At 42.0% G+C, this 26522-nt stretch overlaps 2 protein-coding genes across 9 annotated transcripts in view; one reads left to right on the forward strand and one right to left on the reverse strand.

The window, feature by feature from the left end:
* The window catches only part of LOC109897864 (cytokine receptor-like factor 1), a 30471-nt gene extending 10065 nt beyond the window's left edge, over positions 1–20406 (forward strand). For 2 of the 8 annotated variants that reach the window (XM_031833256.1, XM_031833257.1), the window contains exon 8: positions 4719–6156. In XM_031833256.1, the coding sequence (XP_031689116.1) occupies positions 4719–4960 (242 nt within the window). In that variant the 3' untranslated portion in view covers positions 4961–6156. Of the gene's footprint in view, positions 1–779; positions 2962–4718; positions 6157–17271; positions 17592–17855; positions 17951–18035; positions 18098–18203; positions 18337–18487; positions 18599–18687; positions 18795–18905; positions 19065–19259; positions 19402–19543; positions 19686–19927 lie in introns of those variants that run through there. The other 6 variants (XM_020492479.2, XM_020492481.2, XM_020492482.2 and 3 more) reach the window with 5 other exon arrangements.
* rex1bd (required for excision 1-B domain containing) lies at positions 2950–17492 on the reverse strand. The gene is made up of 5 exons (XM_020492484.2): positions 17134–17492; positions 16410–16492; positions 16101–16305; positions 3672–3760; positions 2950–3237 (listed from the first exon to the last, which is right to left on the reverse strand). Exons 1-5 carry the CDS (start codon positions 17134–17136, stop codon positions 3165–3167), a joined length of 453 nt encoding a protein of 150 aa, XP_020348073.1. The 5' UTR covers positions 17137–17492; the 3' UTR covers positions 2950–3164.
* Positions 20407–26522: the final 6116 nt, after the last annotated feature.

The raw sequence follows: 26522 nt of genomic DNA on the forward strand, positions 1-26522 counted from the left end.
TTTGAGTGCACACTTATGAACTTGAAAATGTATTAATAAACCAATTAGGCACATTTGGGCAGTCTTGATACAAAATGTTGAACATATATGCAATGGTTCATTGGATTAATCTGAAACTTTGCACATGCACTGCTGCCATCTAGTGGCCAAAATCTAAATTGCACCTGGGCTGGAATAATACATTACGTCATTTCTTGCATTTCAAAGACGAAAAACAACAAACTTTGAAAACACATGTTGTTTTTCTTTGTATTATCTTTTACCAGAACTAATGTGTTGTGTTCTCCTACATTCATTTCCCATTTCCCCAAACTTCAAAGTGTTTCCCTTCAAATGGTATCAAGAATATGCATATCCTTGCTTCAGGTCCTGAGCTACAAGCAGTTAGATTTGGGTATGTCATTTTAGGCGAAAATTGAAAAAAAGGGTCAGATCCTTAAGAGGTTTTAAACACCTTAAAGGCACAATGGTGACTGTGAAATGACACACACACACACACACAAATAGGCACACTAACACACAATCTACACACAGTATTTAGTTGTATATCGTTGTATTTTACATTTGTGTGACTGTCTATCAGTGTAGCAGTGTTTTATTGCTTGTCATGTTTTATATTTTTTCGTGGACTCCAGGAAGAATAGTTGCTGCTTCGGCAAAAGCTAATGGGGATCCAAATAAACTAAAAACCAATACGCAATTAGTGTCAGTATGATAAGGAATAGGAATTACCGTTCAATTGAATTACCCCAATATTAAACATTTGTTTTCCCTTTCAGATTCTATAAGGCGATAAATCATAACACATCCTAAAACATCATTGAAATATTTAAGCAACATTCACAACAGCAACTGAGAAACTGTCAGAAGGCCACTTTGAGGCCTCTCGGTGAAAGCGATCCAACACTGGATATTCCAGCATTTGGTCACACACAACAACTCTTCTTTGTAGGAATCCATGTGGAACAGAAAAAGAACTGATGCAAGACGCCAGCGTGTTACATTGCTGTCTGCAGCCCTGGATTAAAATAGAGTGGAATCCCATCTCTAAGAACTTCTCCTCTCCATCCCCTCCTCTCCACACAAACACACTCTTACACTCACATCTCCTGGGAGTGCCAAAGTGGAGAGCCTTTTTCTGAGCACATTTCAGACCATCGCTGAGTGGGAGCATGGAAAAGTTTCTTAATGCAGCATTAGTATGTGCTCGACTCAGATGGCCATAAATCATCTTACAGACTGCCGTCAGATCAGACACATAGTGGCCACCATCACAGGCTTTTACCACAGACACAAGGGCATTATGCAATCTTGCTGGAATGTCATATACAATATAAAGAACTTCACTAATTCAGCTCCTGTTCTGGAAACTCAATCACAGAACATTTGTCAGAATTCAATAAGATGAAGTTATTTTCATAATGTATTTCCATTCTAACAACTTTAATAGCCACACAGTTGTCTAAGCCACACTATATATAAACAAAAGTATGTGGACACCCCTTCAAATGAGTGGATTTGGATCTTTCAGCCACACAGGTATAAAATGGAGCACACCTCCATGCAATCTCCATAGACAAACATTGTCAGTAGAATTGCCTTAGTGAAGAGCTGTGACTTTCAAAGTGGCACCTTTCATTTGATCACATTTCTGCCCTGCTAGAGCTTCCCCGGTCAATTGTAAGTGCTGTTATTGTGACGTGGAAACATCTAGGAGCAACAACATCTCAGGTGCAAAGTGGTAGGACACACAAGCTCACAGAATGGGAACACAAGAGTGCTGAAGTGGGTAGCACGTAAAAAAAATCGTCTGTCCACTACAGAGTTCCAAACTACATCTGGAAGCAACGTCAGCACAAGATCTGGCCGTTGGGAGCATCATGAAATGGGTTTCCATGGCCGAGCAGCCGCACACAAGCCTGAGATCACCATGCGCAATGCCAAGTGTCGGCTGGAGTGGTGGAAAGCTCACCGCCATTAGACTCTGGAGCAGTGGAAACGCATCCTCTGGAGTGATGTATCACGTGTCACCATCTGGCAGTCCGACTGGGTTTGGGTTCGGCGGATGCCAGGAAAACGCTACCTGCTCCAATGCATAGTGCCAATTGTAAAGTTAGGTGGAGGAGGAATAATGGTCTGTGGCTGTTTTTCATGGTTCAGGCCCTTTAGTTTCAGTGAAGGGAAATCTTAGCACTAGAGCATACAATGACAATCTAGACGATTCTGTGCTTCCAACTTTGTGGTAACAGTTTGGGGAAGGCCCTTTCCTGTACAGCATGACAATTCCATTGTGCACAAAACAAGGCCCATACAGGAATGATCGGTGGGAACGCTGACTGAGAGCCTGGCCTAATTGCCCAACATCAGTGCCCAACCTCACTAATGCGCGCAGCTGAATTGAACCAAGTCCCTGCAGAAATGTTCCAACATCTATTGGAAAGCCTTCCCAGAAGAGTAGAGGCTGTTATAGCAGCAGAGGGGGACCAACTCCATTTTAATTTACATGATTTTAGAATTAAATATTTGACAAGGTGTCCACATACTTCTGGTCATGTAGTGTATGCATTAATGAATGTAATTGCATAGGTCTTTTAATTACAAAACCTTGGTTGGTATGCTCATACACCATTTTGTAGATTGGCTGGTGTATACAGTCATAGAAATTGAACTTCAGATATTTCTGCAGTTTGTTGGTCATATGGAAGTGTTCTGGTTCTTTGGGTTTGTACTACTCTGGATTCCTTTTGTTGAAATAAGTGGCATAAATGTTTAAGTGTATATACTGTGTCTGAGTGTGTGCAGATGAGGACATTTTTATATTGCTAATATTTTTGTATATGAATATTTAAGAAATTCTAATTAATAATTTCCCTCATTAAGTTATGTTCAGTTATCAATGATAAATATAACCGTTAAATAGTTTGTCTATAAAACAATAAAGGAATAACATTTGCCTTGGAATGTTTTTTTATTAAAAGAGCAAATTATCAAACAGGCGCACATGCAGAGATAAGCAGGGTACGGAATGACCCTGGGCAGACACTGCCGCAGTCAGGTGGAGCCAAGGAGGGATCAATAACTTAGGCAAATTAATAAAAAGGGGGAAGTTGCAGCAGAGGAGTCCATCCATCCCTGTCTGGGCGGCAACCTCCTGGGAGTCCCCATCACACAGACTCCTCGGAGTCGTATTTAAAGTCCTGCAGGATGTCACTCAGGGCCTCCTTATTCTTTATGATGCTGCAGCAGGGAAGACAGATGGAGGCATTAGAGCAGGGCTCTCCAACCTTGTCCCTGGAGAGATACAGTCATGTAGGTTCACTCCAACCCTAATCTAGCACACCTGATTCTAATAACTAGCTGGTTGATAAGTTGAACCAGGTTTGGAGCGAAAACCGAACTGGGGTTGGAGCGAATACCTACAGGAGGGTAGCTCTCCAGGAACAGGGTTGGAGAGCCCTGCATGCATTCCCTGTGAGTAGTCTGCATGCAAACAGCAGGTTGGTCTAATGAGAAATGACATCAGTGATTGCACACGGCAATGGAGCAACTTAACAAGACACTGAGCTGCCCCTGCAGCTTCAACACTCAGCAGTTTGAGTCAGCACATTGAGGGAATGAGTTGGTTAATGGGGAGACAATGCCCTGAAAGGAAGAGTGAAATCTGCTCTTACTCCTGCTTGACCTCCTGGATCTTCTCCTGACAGCCCTCGTCTTCTGGGTGATCCTGAGCCTTCTGCTTTGCCAGCTGCAGCTTAGCCGTCTGTGGACAATGAGACATGTGTAAACCATTTATCAGACGTGGAGCTGGAGCAATCAAATGTTAACAGCAGCCTGGACCAGACTAGAGACCAATCCTCAAAAGGGGCTTTAGTTTGAGAAACCCCTCCCCACGTAGAACAAAACGTAACCATATTTTTTCACATCACTCATGTCTCCAATTTATGAATTGGATGGTTGTGTAAAAATATCTTTCTGCAAAAGTGGTTAATTTGATAGATATTGTGACTTAAACTTATTAAAAACTGCAGAATAATGCCTGGCTGGAGTGTGGGGGGGGGGGCCACATAAGCTCATGTAACGCAATATCGCAAGCTCTGATATTGCTCAAATTTGGAACAGAAGTAGTCTGTTATCGGTCCTTCATATACCCACAAATATAAGGATAGCATAATGCATCTTAGACCTGTAAACACAGAGATACAATAGGCGGAAATATAAACTATGAATATTTATGATGTATGTAAGCCTTCCTTTTTTAGTAGCTGATTAAAAGGACAGCTTTCCAAATAAAATCTGCTCTTATTCAGTGCTGTATGGTTCTGCCTGACACAAACACAGTTACAAGTGTTTTGATGTTGTGGCTATTGTAATCTAATCAGCTCCAAATAAGAGAAGTGGGCTCAGACACTGAAAACGTCCTTTTTAATTTAACACATTTTTATTTGTTCAGCCCCTACTCTTGCAGTTACATTAGGGACACCCCTAGATGTGCCTCCTTTTCCAATATGATGTCCAAAATCCAATATGGCGCCCAAAATTCCATTAAATGGTGGTTAAATCACTTGTATATGGAGATATTTTAATTTAGACATATTTCAGATGTGTACTGTTCTTATGACCTGTACTGAAGACTATTTTGGTGCAATTCAACTTAGTTGGGAATTCAATATGCCTTCCATAATTACTCAAATCTTTGTCTGGATTTTTTTTTTTTTAAGGCTGCAGACTGCTCGGCATGGCAACACCAAATATTCCAAGTTACAAGCCTCTGAGGATCAATGAGACAACTGGGACCTCCAACGAAAGGGAAGAAAATCCAACCCTGGACTCGGACACCCTCTCCCCAACTCTAAAACGTGCCCCCTCCAGGATTGGGCTCTTAATTAAGTCACCTCCTTATCATTTAGAAGTGAGCTTTGATTCATTGATAATCCAATACGGCTGCCTGAATCTAACATGACCTTACGCTGGCTCACTGCATTCGTGATCCACATTAGGATGTACAGGTGCACTCCGAAACTGTTCAGGTTAAGCTGACTCATGCATTGTCTGGGAAACTTTGCAGTAATCCCAACATCTGTTTAAGGATTTATGCCATCTATGGCAAACAAGAGGCCCCTTAGAATGGTCAAATATAAACAAAGATGTCATCGTTTACAGTAGCTGGGGATTGACTTCGTGGCCTTTGTGCACTTTGCTTAACAAGCTCCACCACCTCTGCAACCCCTCTACAGTCCAGGAATCATCTTCAAATGTATATGGAGCTGTGCTACATCCCACATAATGCTTCTTAGTCAGTCTATGATCTACAAAAGTAACCTCTAATTAACCGGAGGCCCCCTCACCGGTTCAGTTACTCTCATCTCCTTCTGGGCCTGCCTCAGACCGCAATCACAGCCAACTACTCGGTTAATATCATCCAAACCGACTTCCAAAGAACTATGTAGGACAGAACTGCAAGACTTTTGCCACATTCAACATAAAATAACTCAAATACTCTCCTGCAACCCTCCTCACCCAATGTGGTGTGGATGTTTTTTTCTAAAGTATTTTTATTTACCTCGGAACTGGAATCCCCCAACAGAGGCAGGCCACCTCACTAGCTAGTAGTCAGCTAACCTGCTAGCGGTCATCAGCTGACCTTTAGCTCAGAAAGCTCTCGCCAGTTCGTGCAATGCGACTCAAACCAGAGCATAAGTGGACCTATTTTCTCTCCAATATTAATTCATAAGGAAGGGATTGTGGAGCATGAAACAGGGGGGTAATTAAATAAAATAAATACCATTCCAGCCAGGTTGGAGAGGACTGGAATTGTGGGTTTTTAAGTTAGCAAAAAAGGGTTGTTAACCTATGGTTGATCCGACTCAACTTAGCTCTGAGATGTTTAGATAAGGCAGAGAGTGTTTTCCTGGGTTTTCCATTATCTGAAACTGTCTTCTAAATAGTGATGGATGAAGGTGAAGATTCCAGAAGTTAATCTAAATAAGTGTGTGTCTGGAGTGAGCGAGCTAATGGGTTGGAATAAACTTTTGAACTTCTCTGGTCCTGGTCGATAGGAGGAAGGACGTTTTATAACCTATGACGTCATATTTTGTATATAAACTGTTGTTAGTGGTTACATGGCAGCGAGCTCAGAGAATAAATACTAGTATCTAATTTTGATAAGACTGGTCTCTGTATATTTTATGCAAATAGGCATCTTAATTCTTAATAAATAGACAGTGATTTAATTAATGAAAACATATTGGAATTATGAAATTCCAGTGATACTAACGTCTGTCACAAAGCAAGCACCAATTAGCCTAGAGCTGGAGAGGCCCATCAGCCCCTCCTGGGCTACAATACCCGGACCCTTTCTACTGCCGGTACAGGGCACGGAACCCCGCCGATCCTTCACGACTTGACTACGACGTAATCTGCTCGAGGGGGTACTCAACTGGCCCCTACATTGCAACGTCGCCTGAATGCCCATCTGCTATCCGCGGCCCGCTAGCTGTCTAGGGCATATTGGACTGTTAGCTGAATATATCCATCGGCCAGTTTCTTGACTTGGACCCCTCTTCAACTCGGAACCCTACTAATTCATCACGACTGGTCTATCAACATCACCGCATGTGGAGGCTAAAACAGACTTTCCTTCGTTGAGACCTCCCTAAGGCCTTCTGCTAGCAGTCTGAATCACCGTGTCTCCAGCCAGCCCAACCACTCACTGGACCCCTATGATCACCCGGCTACGCATGCCTCTCCCTAATATCAATATGCCTTGTCCATTACTGTCCTGGTTAGTGATGGTCTTATTTCACTGTAGAGCCTCGAGCCCTGCTCAATATGCCTTACCAACCATTGAGTTCCACCTCCCACATATGCGGTGACATCACCTGGTCTCAAGAGACAATCTCTCTCATCATTACTCAATGCCTAGGTTTACCTCCAATGTACTCACATCCTACCATACCTTTGTCTGTACATTTTGCCTTGAATCTATTCTATCGCACCCAGAACCCGCTCCTTTTACTCTGTTACAAACGTACTAGACGACCAGTTCTGATAGCCTTTAGCCGTACCCTTATCCTTCTGTTCCTCTGGTGATGTAGAGGTCAATCTGCAGTGCCTAGCTCCACTCCTACTCTCCAGGTGCTCTCATTTGTTGACTTCTGTAACCGTAAAAGCCTTGGTTTCATGCATGTTAATATTAGAAGCCTCCTCACTAAGTTTGTTTTATTCAATGCCATAGCACACTCTGCCAACCTGAATGTACTAGCCGTTTCTGAATCCTGGCTTAGGAAGACCACCAAAAACCCTGAAGTTTCCATCCCTAACTATAACATTTTTTTACGACAAGATAGCACTGCCAAAGGATGCGGTGTTGCAGTCTACTGCAGAGATAGCCTGCAGAGTTCTGTCTTACTATCCAGGCCTGTACTAGAGGTCAAACAATTATGATTTTAACACCAATACCGATAATTGGAGGGACCAAAAAAGCTGATACCGACTAAAATCGGACAATTTTTAATTTTATTTATAATAATGACAATTACAACAATACTGAATGAACACTTATTTTAACTTAACATAATACATCAATAAAATCAATTTAGCCTCATAAATAATGAAACATGTTCAATTTGGTTTAAATAATGCAAAAACAAAGTGTTGGAGAAGAAAGTAAAAGTGCAATATGTACCATGTAAGAAAGCTAACGTTTCAGTTCCTTGCTCAGAACATGAGAACATATGAAAGCTGGTGGTTCCTTTTAACATGAGTCTTCAATATAAGAAGTTTTAGGTTGTAGTTACAGGAATTATAGGACTATTTCCCTCTATACCATTTATATTTCATTAACCGTTGACTATTGTATGTTCTTAAAGGCACTTTAGTATTGCCAGTGTAACAGTACAGCTCCGTCCTGCTCCTCGCTCCTCCCTGGGCTCGAACCGCAACACAATGACAACAGCCACCATTGAAGCAGCGTTACCCATGCAGAGCAAGGGGAGCAACTACTAGAAGCCTCAGAGCGAGTGACGTTTGAAACGCTATTAGCGCGCGCTAAATAGCTAGCCATTTCACTTCAGTTACACCAGCCTCATCTCGGGAGTTGATAGGCTTGAAGTCATAAACAGCACAATGCTTGATGCACAACCAAGAACTGCTGGCAAAACAAGTGCTGTTTGAATTAATGTTTATGCGCCTGCTTCTGCCTACCACCGCTCAGTCAAATACTTTGATACTTGTATGCCCAGTCAGATTATATGCAACGCAAGACACGCTAGATAATATCTAGTAATATCAACCATGTGTAGTTAACTAGTGTTTATGATTGATTGTTTTTTATAAGAATAGTTTAATGCTAGCTAGCAACTTACCTTGGCTTACTGCATTCGCGTAACAGTCTCCTTGTGGAGTGCAACGAGAGAGAGGCAGGTCGTTATTGCGTTGGACTAGTAATTTAGGGTGCAAGATTGGGTCTCCCGAGCGGACAAAAGTGAAAATCTGTCATTCTGCCCCTGAACGAGGCAGTTAACCCACCGTTCCTAGGCAGTCATCAAAAATAAGAATGTGTTCTTAACTGACTTGCCAAGTGAAATAAAGGTGTATATATATATATATATATATATATATATATATATATATATACACACACAAATTTAAAAAACGATCCACCTTTCAAGAAACAAGTCTCTCACCGTTGCCGCTTGCTATAGACCACCCTCTGCCCCCAGCTGTGCCCTGAACACCATATGTGAATTGATTGCCCCCTCATCCATCTTCAGAGCTTGTGCTGATAGGTGACCTAAACTGGGACATGCTTAACACCCCGGTCATCCTACAATCTAAGCTTGATGCCCTCAATCTCACACAAATGATCAATGAACCCATCAGCTACAAACCCAAATCCATAAACACGGGCACCCTCATAGATATCATCCTAACCAACTTGCCCTCCAAATACACCTCTGCTGTTTTCAACCAAGATCTCAGCGATCTCTGCCTGCATCCGTAATGGGTCTGCGGACCATCCCTCATCACTGTCAAACACTCCCTAAAACTCTTCAGCGAGCAGGCCTTTCGAATCGACCTGGCCCGGGTATCCTGGAAGGATACTGACCTCATCCCTTCAGTAGAGGATGCCTGGTTATTCTTTAAAAGAGCCTTCCTCACCATCTTAAATAAGCATGCCCCATTCAAAAAAATGAGGAACCAGGAACAGATATAGCCCTTTGTTCTCTCCAGACCCGACTGCCCTTGACCAGCACAAAAACATCCTGTTGTGTTCTAGATTAGCATTGAATAGCCCCCGTGATATGCAACTTTTCAGGGAAGTTTGGAACCAATATACACAGGCAGTTAGGAAAGCTAAAGCTACCTTTTCAAGCAGAAATGTGCATCCTGTAGCAAACTCTGGGACACTGTAAAGTCCATGGAAAATAAGAGCACCTCCTCCCAGCTGCCCACTGCACTGAGGCTAGGAAACACTGTCACCACCGATAAATCCAGTATAATTGAGGATTTCAATAAGCATTTTCTACGGCTGGCTACCCCTACCCCGATCAACATTCCTCCTCCCCCCACGGCAACTCGCCCAAGCCTCCCCATTTCGCCTTCACCCAAATCCTGATAGCTGACTTTCTGAAAGATCTGCAAAATCTGGACCCCTACAAATCAGCCGGGCTAGACAATCTGGACCCTCTTTCTAAAATGCTCTGAAAAAAAATGTTCAACCCCTATTACTAGCCTGTTCAACCACTTTCGTATCATCTGAGATTCCAAAAGATTGGAAAGCTACCGCGGTCATCCCCCTCTTCCAAAGGGGAGACACTCTAGACCCAAATTGCTACAGACCTACAGACCTACCGACATCTTTCCTACCCTGCCTTTCTAAGGTCTTTGAAAACAAAGTCAATAAACAGTTTACCAACCATTTAGAATCCAACCGTACCTTCTCCGCTATGCAATCTGGTTTCAGAGCTGGTCATGGATGCACCTCAGCCACGCTCAAAGTCCTAAACGATATCATAACTGCCATCGATAAGAGACAATACTGCAGTCTTCATCGACCTGGCCAAGGCTTTCGACTCTGTCAATCACCACATTCTTATTGGGAGACTCAACAGCCTTGGTTTCTCAAATGATTGCCTCGCCTGGTTCACCAACTACTTCTCTGATAGAGTTCAGTGTGTCAAATCAGAGGGCCTGTTGTCCGGACCTCTGGCAGTCTCTATGGGGGCGCCACAGTGTTCAATTCTCAGACCGACTCTCTATGATGTTGCTCTTGCTGCTGGTGATTCTCTGATCCACCTCTACACAGACGACACCATTCTGTATACTTCTGGCCCCTCCTTGGACACTGTGTTAACTAACCTCCAGACGAGCTTCAATGCCATACAACTCTCCTTCCATGGCCTCCAACTGCTAATAAATGCAAGTAAAACTAAATGCATGCTCTTCAACCGATCGTTGCCCGCACATCCAGCATCACTACTCTGGACGGTTCGGACTTAGGTATTTGTAGTTGTCCACATATTCTAGGTGTCTGGTGAGACTAAACTCTCCTTCCAGAATCACATTAACAATCTCCAATCCAAAATGTAATCTAGAATCTGCTTCCTATTTCGCAACAAAGCATCTTTCACCCATGCTGCCAAATATACCCTTGTAAAACTGACCATCCTACCGATCCTCGACAATGTCAGTTACAAAATAGCCTCCAGCACTCTGCTCAACAAATTGGATGCAGTCTATCACAGTGCCATCCGTTTTGTCACCAAAGCCCCATACACTACCCACCACTGCGACCTGTACACTCTCATTGGCTGGCACTCACTTCACACTCGTCACCAAACCTACTGGCTCCAGGTCATCTACAAGTTTCTGCTAGTTAAAGCCCTGCCTTATCTCAGCTCATTGGTCACCATAGCAGCACCCACCCGTAGCACGCACCAGCAGTTATATCTCACTGGTCACCCCCAAAGCCAATTCTTCCTTTGGCCACCTTTCCTTCCAGTTCTCTGCTGCCAATGACTGGAATGAACTGCAAAAATCACTGAAGCTGGAGACTCATATCTCCCTCACTAACTTTAAGCATCAGCTGTCAGAGCAGCTCACATATCACTGCACCTGTAAATAGTCCATCCAACTACCTCATCCCCATACTGTATTTATTTTGCTGCTTTGCACCCCAGTATCTCTACTTGCAAATTTATCTTTTGCACATCTACCATTCTTGTTTAACAGCTATATTGTAATTACTTTGCCACCATGGCCAATTTATTGCCTTACCTCCCTTATTTGCACATACTGAATAGACTTTTTCTACTATGTGTTTGTTTATTCCACATGTAACTCCGTTGTTGTATGTGTCAAACTGCTTTGCTTTATCTTGGCCAGGTAGCAGTTGCAAATGAGAACTTGCTCTCAACTATCCTACCTGGTTAAATAAAGGTGGGAAAAAATTAGATCATCCAGGGTCCGGTTTCCTTTCCCGAAAGCATCTTAAGGCTAAGTTTATCATTAGAACCTTTGTAGGCACATTGTTAAAAATCGCTGAGTTGTTTCCCAAAACCATCATTAGTAAAGTTGCACTGAAAACGCTTGTTATTTACCAACTGACTCAGACCACTCGTGGATCAGCTAAGTGCGCTAGATTTTTTGCTGTTCCGCATCACTTTATACACAGAAGATCTCTGATAAAGATACAGTTGGAGTCAGAAGTTTACATACACTTAGATTGGGGTAATTAAAACTCGTTTTTCAACCACTCCACAAATTTCTTGTTGACAAACTATAGTTTTGGCAAGTTGGTTAGGACATCTACTTTGTGCATGACAAGTAATTTTCCAAACAATTGCTTACAGACAGATTATTTCACTGCATCACAATTCCAGTGGGTCAGAAGTTTACATACACTAAGTTGACTGTGCCTTTAAACGGCCTGGAAAATTCCAGAAAACGATGTCATGGCTTTAGAAGCTTCTGATAGGCTAATTGACAATTTGAGTCAGGTGTACCTGTGGATGTATTTCAAGGCCTACCTTCAAACTCAGTGCCTCTTTGCTAAAAACCATGGGAAAAATCTAAAGAAATCAGCCAAGACCTCAGAATTTTTTTTTGTAGACCTCCACAAGTCTGGTTCATCCTTGAGAGCAATTTCCCAACTCCTGAAGGTACCCGGTTCATCTGTACAAACAATAGTACGCAAGTATAAACACCATGGGACCACGCAGCCGTCATACCGCTCAGGAAGGAGACGCGTTCTGTCTCCAAGAGTTGAACATACTTTGATGCGAAAAGTGCAAATCAATCCCAGAACAGGAGCAATGGACCTTGTGAAGATGCTGGAGGAAACCGGTACAAAATTATTTATATCCACAGTAAAACGAGACCCATATCGACATAGCCTGAAAGGCGGCTCAGCAAGGAAGAAGCCACTGCTCCAAAACCACCATAAAAAAGCCAGACTACGATTTGCAACTGCACATGGGGGCAAAGATCGTACTTTTTGGAGAAATGTCCTCTGGTCTGATGAGACAAAAATAGAACTGTTTGGCCATAATGACCATTGTTATGTTTGGAGGAAAAAGGGGGAGGCTTGCAAGCCGAATAACGCCATCCCAACCGTGAAGCACGGGGGTGGCAGCATCATGTTGTGGGGGGGTGCTTTGCTGCAGGAGGGACTGGTGCACTTCACAAAATAGATGGCATTATGGGGAAAGAAAATTATGTGGATATATTGAAGCAACATCTCAAGACCTCAGTCAGAAAGTTGAAGCATGGTCGCAAATGGGTCTTTCAAATGGACAATGACCCCAAGCATACTTCCAAAGTTGTGGCAAAATGGGTTAAGGACAACAAAGTCAAGGTATTGGAGTGGCCATCACAAAGCCCTGACCTCAAGCCTATAGAACATTTGTGGGCAGAACTGAAAAAGCATGTGCCAGCAAGGAGGCCTACAAACCTGACTCAGTTACATCAGCTCTGTCAGGAGGAATGGGCCAAAATTCACCCAAATTATTGTGGGAAGCTTGTGGAAGGCTACCCAAAATGTTTGATCCAAGTTATACAATTTAAAAGCAATGCTACCAAATACTAATTGAGTGCATGTATACTGACCCACTCGGAATGTGATGAAATAAAAGCTTAAATAAATAATTCTCTACTATTATTCTGACATCACATTCTTAAAATAAAGTATTTTTACTAGGATTAAATGTCAGGAAATGTGAAAAACTGAGTTTAAATGTATTTGGCTAAGGTGTCTGTAAACTTCCAACTTCAACTGTATAGTCAAGTTGTTTATCCGTCTTACTCTGAACACCGATAAATTGGGAACTAAGTTGACTACAAATACAAAATTCCCTATAGAGTACCACATTATATTACTAATAAAACCTAGCATCAAACATAGAAATGGTTCCAATCGTTTTTCCACCATTCATTTTTCGCCATAAGGGATTTTAGAAACACTTAAAAATAAGGGCTGTGTTTCAGGTAGCCATACCCTGGAGCGACATTTTGATATCAGTGTAAATCTCTTGGACAAGGAGACATTTTTTTTCTTGACAAAAGTAGTATTCTGGTATTAGCAGACCTATATAGCCGTCTGTAGCACGGACAAAACATGTTTTCCCAGCGTCGCCCCCATGACTGTCATAGAGGGGCATCACGGTCTTTGGTGGAATGGTCAAAGATGATCCATTATATTGACAAGATGGTAGAGTGACCACTAACAATGGAAATACATATCCTGAAAGATGGCAGGCGGGACGAGGCGAAATCAGGTGGGACCAGTCTAACCAGATACACGTGAACAACAAGCACAACTCTAATATAAAGATGAGCTTGGTTGTCTTCAACCTCCTGCATTTTATAGCGAAGGTATTTCAAGTTCATCAGGCTATGCATATTCATGAGGTCATCTTGAATTTCAATGGATTCAGCTTGACGTTTATCCCACTCTAGAAACATTTAAACTAAACATAACCTCAGGAACATAAGAGGGTGTTCAGTACACGGCCCGGTTTGGTGCAGTATAACCTTTATATTAAAAAAAATGTATTTTTATGTCCATTAGGGCACTTTATAAAAAGGGTTTTATTTGGTTCTGATAGCATGTTATCCATGAGAAGTTCAATGACCACAATGGGACGTTGCATGATGGTCCCAAGGGAACATTCTCTGGGTGACCTTTGCCTAGTTCCCTGTAAGCTTCCAGGACGTAACGGAGGACCTTTTTAGGACTTCAACATAACTAGTCATTAGGACGTTGCATGATGTTCCCAAGGGAACGTCCCTGCAAACAACGAGTCATAACGTCACGAAATGGTCGCCTACTAAAGTGGTTCGTACGCTGTGTCATGGTCCCCTGGAGGTTTTGTCTAGTCCCTGGTATATTCCAAAGGACATTCTTGAGATGTTGTGGCATGGTCCCCAGGATGTTTACAAGTTATTTAACCTCCATAAAAAAATAATTGTACTATGGCATCCATATTGGATTTGACGGCATATTGGAATTAAGGTCAAATCCATCGTGGCCCCAAAGACAATCTGTGACTTAATCACAAGAGTAGGGGCTAAAGTAACAAAAATCCAAGGAACATTGGACCGCAAAAATCTAATTCCTGAGCCCACTTGTTTTCCTTAGAGCAGATTACAATAGCCACATCAAAATCCATGTGTACCTGTTTGTATTCTTGTCAGGCAGGACCATACAGCACTGAATGAGAGCAAATTTCACTAATCAGCCACCAAAAAGAAAAGCTTACATTCATCATAAATACTCATAGTTGACATTGTATCCTTTTGTTTACAGGTGTATATTCCCAATACGCATTAAGATTGCTCATGTAGGACAGAAAAGTGTCTACTTGTATTACATTTGAGCAATATCAGCTCTTGCAATATTGGGTTACATGAGCTTATACAGCCCCCCCAGCCAGGCATTATTCTGCACTGAGTTTAGGGGGGTGTCTCACAATAGCTATCAAATTAACCACTTTTGCAGTAAAATACAACAATCCATTTAATGAAATGGGAGACATTTGGGATGTGGGGTAGGGCTATCACAAAAATGTGGGGGCCTTGCCACTAGCCTAGATCCAGAAGAATGAAAGTCAATGCCAAACTTCTGACGTTATGAAAATTGATAGTATGGAAAATGTAAGACATTATTTAAATCTTGTTAAATTCCCATTTTTACTGACCGATTGAGCTTCACATTACAATTGTGCATTACAAAGCATGATCATTAAAATATATCTACTATGTGTCAATTGTTGCACAATTGCTTCTCTCTATTGATGACGAGGTAAATTCATTATTGTTATATTCAATTGCTGAACAATGAACACTGATGAAGCAGGAAATACAGGATGGGATACATTCTCAGAGGAGAAATCTGACCCCTTGTGGCTGATTGATGGAAGTCTGATGATGAACCTTGGAGGTGATGCAGTATTGCAGAAACCTCAAAACAGGAGAGAGCTACTGGGCGTGCAGGTATTTGTTCCAGCTCTTCAGTAACACACCGGATTCTGCTAATCATGGCCTAGAGTGTGAAGATCATGATTTGAATCAGGTGTGATATTGATGGTCTAGAATAAAAGCGAGCACATCCAGTAGATTTCCAGGACTAGAATTGCAGAACACTGCACTGCAAAAAATATGCATGTTCAACTGAAAACCCATAAGCTATATAAAACTCAATGCTTCATATCCACATGTAATCCCTAAGCGCCAACATCAGTCAACCGAGCACTGTTACAGCAACAGAGGCGGCATTTGGATTCATTCCCACTAAACCTGGTGTAAAAAATATGCTACACAATTAATTTTACCCATGTTTACACCGATACAATCCTTAAATTTGGAAAGAGCGAGCAAGTGCACACTGGGGGCCTGGTCCCAGATCTTTCCAACTCCATTGCTCATAGTCAAGCCATGTTTGGCATGACAATGAGTGACAAGAAGATGGCAGGATAGCACAAACTGACTGGTACAGGCTAAAATTTGGTTACGATAAGTTCAATTTCAGTTAGTCATTTTACAGGTCAGGAGTTTCCTTAAAGCATATCCCAGGTCAGTGTACTAGGTAAGAGAGTCGTTACCAGTTCAAGCTTCTGCTTTTCTTTTTTCTGCAGCTTGTCAATGTGTTCGGAGAGATCTGGACGGTCGAAGTCTTGGTGCAGCCGCTCCTTTATCTCTAGCACCTCCTTTGAGAGGCCACAGAAAGCCTGCGTTATCTCATGTACCAGCTGTCTGTAGTGGTCAAAGTCATAGTGGGGCCCTGTCCTCAAGTATGCTTCATGGCCTCTGGAGAGAAGTAAACATGTTAGTCCATCTTTACCTACTTTAAGTGAACAGAAAGGCAGGAAGTGCATCTATTCATCAACTGAAAATAATGCAGGCCTACTTACTCGTCAAAAAGCCTGTACGCTTCAACCCTTTCAGCTTGAACGGCATAAAATCGATGGACCAATGCTTGAAAATCTGTGGGTACCTAGGATGGAGAGAATGGGAAGACAAAAAAATAAGACCTGAGTGGTGAACAACATTAGCAAAAAAAAAAACTACAGTAATAGTTTATTTTATTAGCTGGTAACAGTAGCTTGACTCAGTTAACTTGCTAATAGCGAACTATTTTGGGGAGGTGGTGTTACACTGACATGGTTACAAAATGTTTTGAAGAACCTGACAACATTTTTAGCTAGCTATGTTTACTACCTAGCTAACTTTATACATGTATTTTTACTGCTCTAATTAAATTGGTGTAGACCATCATTGTAAAAAAGAATTCGTAATTAAACTGACATAACAAATTAAAAGGTTACACAACCAGTTTATAATAGCAATAAGGCACCTCGGGGGTTTGTAATATATTGCCAATATACCACGGCTAAGGCCTGTGCCCAGGCACTCCTCGTTGCGTCGTGAAAGAACAGCCCTTTGCCGTGGTATATTGGCCATATACCACACCTCCTCGGGCCTTTGTGCTTAATTATAACTAGCTTCTTGTCCGGTGTCGCCTATGTTGTTCAGTTAACCCACACGAGGCAAGTTAACGTTAACCAGCTAACTAGCTTTCATATACAAACTGCATGTTGTTGTCTCAAACAAATGTATTGCAATTAACAAACTTACCATGTCAATGTTGTTGAAAATGTCGCTGTGCGGTTTGGTTAATAAGCGAGGTGTAAAACAGTAGCGCGTATCGTTTTGGCTTTGTTCATCATGATTCAACTATTTTGAAGACAAGTAAATGTGCTTCCTGTTTATGTGCATCCTTCAATTCTGTCCGATGGTACAACTAGAACCCGAAAGGTTGCTAGAAAATGTAGCATAAAACTAACGTTATTAGTGGTCCATATTTATTGTACATAAATCTAAACGAGTTCATAAGAACATTTAGGATTTTTTATTTCAACAAACAATATTGTATTTGTTGAACAAGTAACACAGGCTAGAACCTCATCCTAGGATTTGTTTCAAGCCTAACATTAACGGTGTTGTACACGCGGTTCACTTGAAAGAAAAATGGCGTCAAGAAGAGTGTCATCGGTTCCTAAAAGTCAGAAACTTACCATTGGAGATTCAAAAAGGTAGCTGAACATGTTCTTCGTCAATGTAGAAAGCTAATATAATTTTATGGTTACAAAATATGAATCAAAATTGATGCAATTTTACTGATGTAACTGTATGTGATGGTGTGATCAGCTGCTAGCTGTGTTGACACGTTACTATAACATCTGTACAAACACGGATACGTAGCTATGTGCTGTCATTATCTTGTGGGTCTCATAATCAACTTTTAGCAGCTGCTTTTACCCTTAGGCTACGTGTGTACGTTTTTATGTTATTTTCAGTTCCAAAGCTGTGATTGAAAACAGCAAGAGCAACAACAGTGGAACTGGAAACCCCAGCAAAGGCAACAGCAGTGGGAATGGAAATAAAACAAAATGTAAGTTAGAAAGAACAATTTAAATGACACATGAAACCTTGTTTTACAATTATCAATGTTACAAATAACAGTATCCTTTTTTCAGCTGGTGGTACAATAGTGAAGTCTCGATATCTACAACCTGTTGAAAAGGCACCTCTAACCAAGGTAGTGTTATAAGTTAATGTAAATTGCTGATCTCTGTATTCAATTTAATAGTTAGTTAGTTCTCTCAAAATGAATTAACAAATTTCACCCCTGTGCCTTTCCACAGAACAATTCACTCACCAATGAGTCCACCCTTGTGCCACCAAGGCCTGCCTCACCTAAACCGGTTAGTGTTAAACCACGGGTGGGGTCTCCTGCAAGGCGTTCCATGGCTCCTCAGTCACTTCGCAATCCTACTCGTAAGTGCTTCCAGTGATTAGTGAGATGTTTGGCTGTACTCTACTGTGGCCAACCTGTTTATTTTTCCAATGTCTTTGGCCATGTGGAGTTTAGTGTAGAGAGCCCTGAGATTATATGCGTACTTACTACTTAACACTTTTTATTCTCCAGCAATGATGTCCAGTGTCCTTGAGCCTTCACAATTAGGAAGAAGTATTCTGCAATCCACAATCTTAGATGGTCACTGTCTTCGCCCTGACTTTGATGTCTCTGCCATTAAAGGTAAACTGTCCTTTTATTCAGATCATGTTGATAACAAACCAACATTTGGGAATCAACAGTTGAGATGCTATGTCTTACCTATATTACAGACAAGACAGTGTTACAAAATGCAGCAGTAGAACCTGAAAGAAATGATGAACACGAAAAGAGACTCCTAGAGATGCAGACCTTCTTGTTGGCTTACCTCACAGCCAAGGTAACTATTATATTTGGTATATTTCTTAATCACATGTTTTATTGGTATTTCACCCCCTAAGGTTAACCTTTTTTTCCCTCTTTAACTACTCTGATGGTTCGGTGAATTCAGATGGAGAATAATAGCCAGAAATTGAAGGTGGAGGCAGAGGGGCGTATTATAGCCGTGATGGAGGAAGAGGAGCTGCTACGCAAAGAAGTCCATGAGAAGAAGCGCCAGTACCTCCTCCTGGAGAAGAACAAGCAGCTGGACGACCTGCTCGATTTACAGGTCAGAAGTAATTTCTCTCCAAATACAGCCTAAACAAACTTTGATTGATGTAAAAGCAATTTGTTATCCTGTGTTTTTTTTGTGTTATCATTATGGTATGGTTGTTGATATGAATTCTAAAAATACAAATTGCTTGTTGTAAAATAATCTGATATATGATTTGATTTGGAATAATCAGCCATTTTATATTTTCAGATCACAGCACTAACTCCTGTGGCTGATGCCGCCAAGCAGTTCACACAGGAATACAAGTCTTTTGCCACCGCAGTTGACACCACACGACATGAGCTGCCAGTGAAGAACTTCTACATTGACGGGGATAGAATGACATTTCTGGGTTGGTATTATTCCATTCAATTTGCCACATTACTGGAAAGTGAAGAGAACCTTGGCGTTAGCTGGATTTACTTCTTATGCATAGGACCCCCCCCCCCAATGAATGTGTATGTATACAAAAACCGTGGTTCCTACCCATTCAGATAAAGCCACTGTTAGCCTGAAGGAGAGTGAGGAAGTGTTGCTGCAGTGCACACAGGGAGCTCACCATGGCAATGAGAAATCTGCTGAGTGCCTGAGAGGGGTGAAAACTGCTGCACAGGACATCAGCAAGCAGCTCTCAGGGTAAAAACATAGATTACAGTGACTTAAGACATGTCATATTTAGTTTGTCTTTTGAAACCATTATGAATGAACAGCTTGCTCTTTGCCTGGTGTATTTGCATTCACGCATAAGGGTACTTGTTTTAAACTGGTCAAGACCAATCACTTGAAGACGCTTATGTATTCCAAAGATATGATTGACAATAAATGAATGAACATGTAGTGGGTTTGTTTTGGTGACCATAGGATTTACTTCTTCACAGGGGTTTTTCAGAGTTATTGGAGCTGTCATCATTGGTCAGTCGCCAGACGGTTCAGATTCAACAGGCCTTGGAAGAGGAGCAGCTTGGATTGACAAGAGTTCAGGAACTCTATTGCCCCAAACAGTGAAGCAGCATTGAGAACATTGTGTAGAATGTACAGCCTAAAGTTCAGGAATAAGGCCCAGGGGGTGCGGTATATGACCAATATTCCATCACCGTTGTATATTATCCATATACTACAAACCCCCAAAGTGCCTTATTGCTATTATAAACTGGTTACCAACGTAATTACAGCAGTAAAAATAAATGTTTTGTCATACCCGTGGTATACGGTCTGATATACCACGGCTGTCGGCCAGTCAGCATTCAGGGCTCGAACCACCCAGTTTATAATTTTAGTTAACATACAGTAGTTAAATTACTGACCATGGGAATTATTTTGTGAAACTTTTTATTAAATTGTATACATCAATATTTAATAGCTGTTCAAAGACCTTATTCTTGGAATACATTTCTGTTTCCTCTAAGAGTTAATTGTAAACATTTGTATCCATATGATGTTGCTGCAAGTATACATTGTATCACCGTTATGCCTCTATCACACTGACAGCGTCATTACGTTTTGCTACACCAGAAGTACAGTACATTAATTTCCAATGGAACTCTGTGTTTGCCTTGCAGCATTGTGTTGCAGTGAGTTCTATGTGGTGCATATGTTGGAGTTATCAAATGTACAGTATGAATCAAATTGCATGCGTAGACAGCATGACTGAAATAATAGCAGAAGGTGAATGTTGAACATTTTTTTCAATCATATCTAGATGATGCTGCTTAGCATTTTCCGCAATGATGGTCTTAAGTGTGATTGAGGCGTTACGCCTCTGAGACCGACAGCATCACTGCATCAATACTTTTTTTGCCGGATGTGTATACAACAAAAGTTTAAACATTCCCTTTTTGTTACTGTTTGTGTCAAGTCTAAGCATACAATTTGATGCATAAGTTTATGCACCACACAGAACGCACTGCCTCTGCAACACAATGCTGTAAGGCAAATGCAGTGTTCTATTGGAAATGAATGTACTTCTGGTATACCAAAACGCAATGACGCTGTCGGTCGGCTCATTTTACATGCTAGTCGGAAACTTGACATTTTCGACTTGATGATTCGTTAAACGCGGCACGTGTATAACTACAGTTAGCAAGTAAACGACTGGTACGTGAGCGCAGCCATGTTTGTTGCAAAACATCAGTTTGCCAGATGTGGGCTGTCCATACCACCCTCTGTAGCGCCATGCGATCGAGGACAGTGCTATTGCCATACCAGGCAGTGATGCAGCCAGTTGAAATGCTCTCAATAGTGCAGATGTACAACCTTTTGAGGACTTGAGGGCCAAACTTTTTCAACCTCCTGAGGCGGAAGAGGTGCTGCCGCGCCGCCTTTACGACTGCACGTGTGTTTGGACCATTTTAAGTGTTTAGTGATATGGACACCAAGGAACTTGAACCTCTCGACCTGCTCCACTGTGGCCCCGTCGATGTGGATGGGGGTTTGCCCGCCCCCCCTTTCCTGTAGTCCATGATCAGTTCCTTGGTCTTACGTTGAGGGAGAGGTTGTTGTTCTAGCACCACACTGCCAGGTCACTGACCTTCTCCCTGTAAGCTGAGTCATCATCACCGGTGAGCAGGCCTATCACCGTCGTGTCGTCAGCAAACTTGATGGTGTTGGAGTCGTGGGTGGCCATGCAGTCATGGGGAAACAGGAAGTACAGGAGGGGACTAAGCACACACCCCTGTGTTGAGGGTCAGCGTGGCGGAGGTGATGTTGCCTAAACACATAGATGCAAGACAACCTGGGTGGGTCCTAGCTAGTTTTTTTGACTAGTAAAAGACACTGAATAGGTAGATAATTGCAGTGTTCATTCAGATAACTGACATACAGAGCACACCTCTTAAATATAATTGTATCACAAGAACAAACTTACATATTTCACAGCAAAGAAAGAGAATGGGGGAGAGAGATTGGAGGGACACAGATAGGCATAGGTACGCATGTAGGCCACCAGGCAGACAGTCAGAACCATACATAGGGAATGTCAAGAGGTTGGCTATAGCTATCACAATGCTGTATTTCACAATTTATTGCAATTTCACTAAAATAGGGGGAATCAATGAGTAGGCTGAGCTATTCTACACTCAACAGACAGAAGACCAAACACACTAGCGTGTTTCATAACAAAGAAAAAGAGGACTAGGTGAGGGCGAGAGGATCTGGGCAGGTAGAGAGACAGTCAGTACCATGTGCACAGGCTACAGTGCATTCGGAAAGTATTCAGACCCCCTGACTTTTACATAACCTGAAATTTGACATTTACATAAGTATTCAGACCTTTTACTCAGTACTTTGAAGCACATTTGGCACTGATTACAGCCTCAAGTCTTCTTGGGTATGACGCTACAGGCTTGGCACACCAATTTGGGCAGTTTCTCCCATTCTTCTCTGCAGATCCTCTCAAGCTCTGTCAGGTTGGATGGGGAGCGTCACTGCACAGCTATTTTCAGGTCTCTCCAGAGATGTTTGAATGGGTTCAAGTCTGGGCTCTGACTGGGCCACTCAAGAACATTCAGAGACTTGTCTCGAAGTCACTCCTCCTTTGTCTTGGCTGTGTGCTTAGGGTCGTTGTCCTGTTGGAATGTAAACCTTCGCCCCCCAGTCTGAGGTCCTAAGCGCTCTGGAGCAGGTTTTCATCAAGAATCTCTCTGTACTTTGCTCTGTTCATCTTTGCCTCGATCCTGACTCGTCTCCCAGTCTCTGCCACTGAAAAACATCCCCACAGCATGATGCTGTCACCACCATGCTCCTCCGTAGGGATGGTACCAGGTTTCCTACAGATGTAATGCTTGGAGTTCAGGCCAGAGTTGAATCTTGGTTTCATCAGAACAGCGAATCTGGTTTCTCATGGTCTGAGAGTCTTTAGGTGCCTTTTGGCAAACTCCAAGCGGGCTGTCATGTGCCTTTTACTGAGGAGTGGCTTCCGTCTGGACACTCTACCATAAAGGCCTGATTGGTGGAGTGTTTCAGAGACGGTTATCTTTCTGGAAGGTTCTCCCAACACAGAGGAACTGTAGAGCTCTGTCAGTGACCATCGGGTTCTTGGTCACCTCCCTGACCAAGGCCCTTCTCCCCCGATTGCTCAGTTCTTCCATTTTTAAGAATGATGGAGGCCACTGTGTTCTTGGGGACCTTCAATGCTTCTGAAATGTTTTGGTACCCTTCCCCAGATCTGTGCCTCGACACAGTCCTTTCTCTGAGCTCTACTGAAAATTCCTTCCACCTCATGGCTTGGTTTATGCTCTGACATGCACTGTCAACTGTCAAATCGCCAAATGCATCAGTTTAATTAGGCCTAAATGTGCAATAAAAAAGTATTGCCTATAGCTTATTTAATTAAACCCTGGCTGGCTGTTGGTTTCTTATGTCAGGCCTCTCCAAACCTGTTCCTAGAGAGCTATACATTCCTGTAGGGTTTCGTTCCAACTCCAGTTGTACCTAACTTGATTCAGTTTATCAACCAGCTAATTATTAAATCGAATGCGCTATCGAATGCGAGATGTGGGCTGTCCATAATCGAATGCGACTAGGCTTGGAGTGAAAACCTACAGGTTGGTAGCTCTCCACAAACAGGGTTGGAGAGCCCTGTCCTAGGCAATAGATCGCAAAGCAGCATCCCCGCTAAACTTTTTAAAAATGGCAAGTTCACTTTCTCGTCCATAAACACAGCCAAGTGCAAATATGGTTTAGCAGCTCAAATCAGCAGGATGTAGGGCATTTGTTTTATTAGGAAGGACGTCTACCATGGATGGATCGCTACAGTAATGATTATGATCACACTTCATTAACTTAAATATTAGGTGGAAGGGAGACCTATACATTTGGCAGTCAAACACGAGTTATCAGTGTAGCCCAATATCGCCTAGACATGACATGAAATATATCCACGCCTTCAATAAAAACCTCCAAGGCTTCCGTCGTAACAGTCTATTCAGTTGGGGGAAAAATAATTACAGGTGGCAGTTTGTAACAACGAATCCTTTGTGAATCGTCCTCTGGAATAACGCACATGCTTGGATAATAATTACAAAACCAACGTCTCTAGTTGTACCCGTACGAATAGGGATATAACGTGTCAAAGAATATGCTTATCTGCATAGAGTGCGCCGCATCATCCCATGAGATCTGTCAAGCCTGCACACAGCAGAAATATCACTGAAATATTCTAGTTCCTACACATCACCTTCTGTATTCAAACAAAATAGACCTTTTATAGCCAAATGGCCAGCATCATGCTCATGTCAGTCCTCTAGAACGCTAAAGTAGTCTTCCTAGTACGACTCGGCAATAATGAGGTGGTGTGTATTCGTTTCGAGCAAGAGTCGACTCCTTTCATTCCAATCAAAGGAGTGGGAGTCGACTCCAAAATTCGGGCACCACTAGTTTTTATAGGCATGAGTCCATAAATGTTTCAAATTGACTGCCAATATGCCAACATTCCATTCAAACACTTCAGTCTATCTAGACAAGTTGTAAATGCAACAACTGATATTGTATGATATAATAGCACTCCAATAAAGTGCTGCTAGCAGCTTTCCAATAAATCTGATACATTTGTATAAAACATGTATAAACTATTTATAATATAATAATATTTGAGGTCATCTATAATTCCATTCCCCAATTTCTGATACATCACATGCCTTACTTTTATTTTACTGCATACAGTTCATATAAGGAAATCCGTCTATTTAAATAAATAAATAATGCCATAATCTGTGGATTTCAAATGAATGCGCAGGGGTGCAGCCATGGGTGGGCCTGAGAGAGGCCACCAGGGACCCAGGCCCAGCCAATCAGAATGAGTTTTTTCCCACAAAAGGGCTTTATTACAGACAGTAATACTCCTCAGATCCCACATGTGAAGGAGCCGGACGTGGAGGTCCTGGGCTGGCGTGGTTACACATGGTCTGCGGGTGAGGCCAGTTGGACTTACTGCCAAATTCTCTAAAACGATGTTGGAGGCAACTGATGGTAGAGAAATGAACATTCCTGCAGTCAGCATGCCAGTTGCATTCTCCCTCAACTTGAAACATCTGTGGCATTATGTTGTGTGACAAAACTGCACATTTTAAAGTGGCCTTTTAATGTCCCTCGCTCCAAGAATACTGAGATGTACTTGATTTGACTGAATTAAGTTATTATTATTATTTGTAATTTAAATTGGTTTTATGTGAATGATGAATGTTACAGTTGAATGGTGTTCCCATAACATGTTTACATGTTACACATAATGTTATCATGCGTTTGATTATAAAGTTGCTCTTTTGGACAAATCCAACATATTATGGTCCTTGAAATGAAATAATTCACAGCACTGTAAATTCAGTATGACCGAGATCACCGATCATACAATAGATTTGTGTTGTGTACAGAACCAAACAAATTTTGTTTTATGTACCCTGCATACATTCTGTATATATATGTTTTACTTCTGCTGCATATGGTTTTCCAAATCAACAATTTTTGAAGAATTTGATCTGTTTCCTTTCATTTATTGTTAGTTGACTACTCTGCCAGCTCTATTGATATTTGAGTGTGTGTTGCCTCGGAAGTCAGGCTTCTCACACTCTTCAACGAGACGACAAGGATGAACATGCGAGGCTAGAGTGGGTGTGACAGCCTGCTTCCCTTGTGAATTGTGTAAAGCTCCGAACGACTGTATGGAAGTATGCAAGTGCTCATTCAGGGGAGATGAGTGTACCGATTTCTATTACAGTTGTCAGTGCTGACAGTTTGCCACTTGAGGGGGCCAAAGGTTTATCTGAGCAGTGTGAACACTCCACAAGCATTGAAACCCAGATTATGAATTTGACAGGTTAATTTGAAAGAATCTGCTATTTATTCTAACACTTTTCCTTATTACACATCCCCACGTTAAGAGGTTTTTCATACAATATTGCATGCAAACAACGTTAAATTAAATTCATAGTTGGCTCTATTATTTCAGATTAATCAAAGATCATGCCTGGGTTAATTAGGCTGCTAAGTAAACTGAACACTGATTCGTACAAAATGTAATGCCAACTGCCAGGAGATCTTACTCTTGACTAGACATTCACCTGATGGAAAGGAGTTTAGCTGTACTTTATTGGCGTTAAGGCCACCGAGGCCAGGGCAAAGAGTGACTTGTCTGAACTGTTGAGTCTGCATGAACTAGGCTACTAGGAGCAGTTCTGACTCGCACCAGCAGGAACAAAAGCTTTGGTACTTCAAAGAGGCGAGGATGCACAGTTGGAGACGAGAAGGAAAGCAGGCCGATAAATTGATAAACATGATCTAACATCTCTTTTCTGTCGTGCGACATTTGAGGGGGTGGGAGGACACTAATGATCTGTAATGCTGAAATATGAGAGAACGGAATTGAGGCAGATGAATAAAGCAAGCAAAAAGAGGACTATGTGCATTGAGGTCTGCAGAAAAAGCAGTGGTGTAAAGTACTTAAGTAAAATACTTTAAAGTACTACTTAAGTCGTTTTATGT

This window comes from Oncorhynchus kisutch, linkage group LG10, assembly GCF_002021735.2.
Source record: "Oncorhynchus kisutch isolate 150728-3 linkage group LG10, Okis_V2, whole genome shotgun sequence".
Taxonomy (NCBI): Eukaryota; Metazoa; Chordata; class Actinopteri; order Salmoniformes; family Salmonidae; genus Oncorhynchus; species Oncorhynchus kisutch.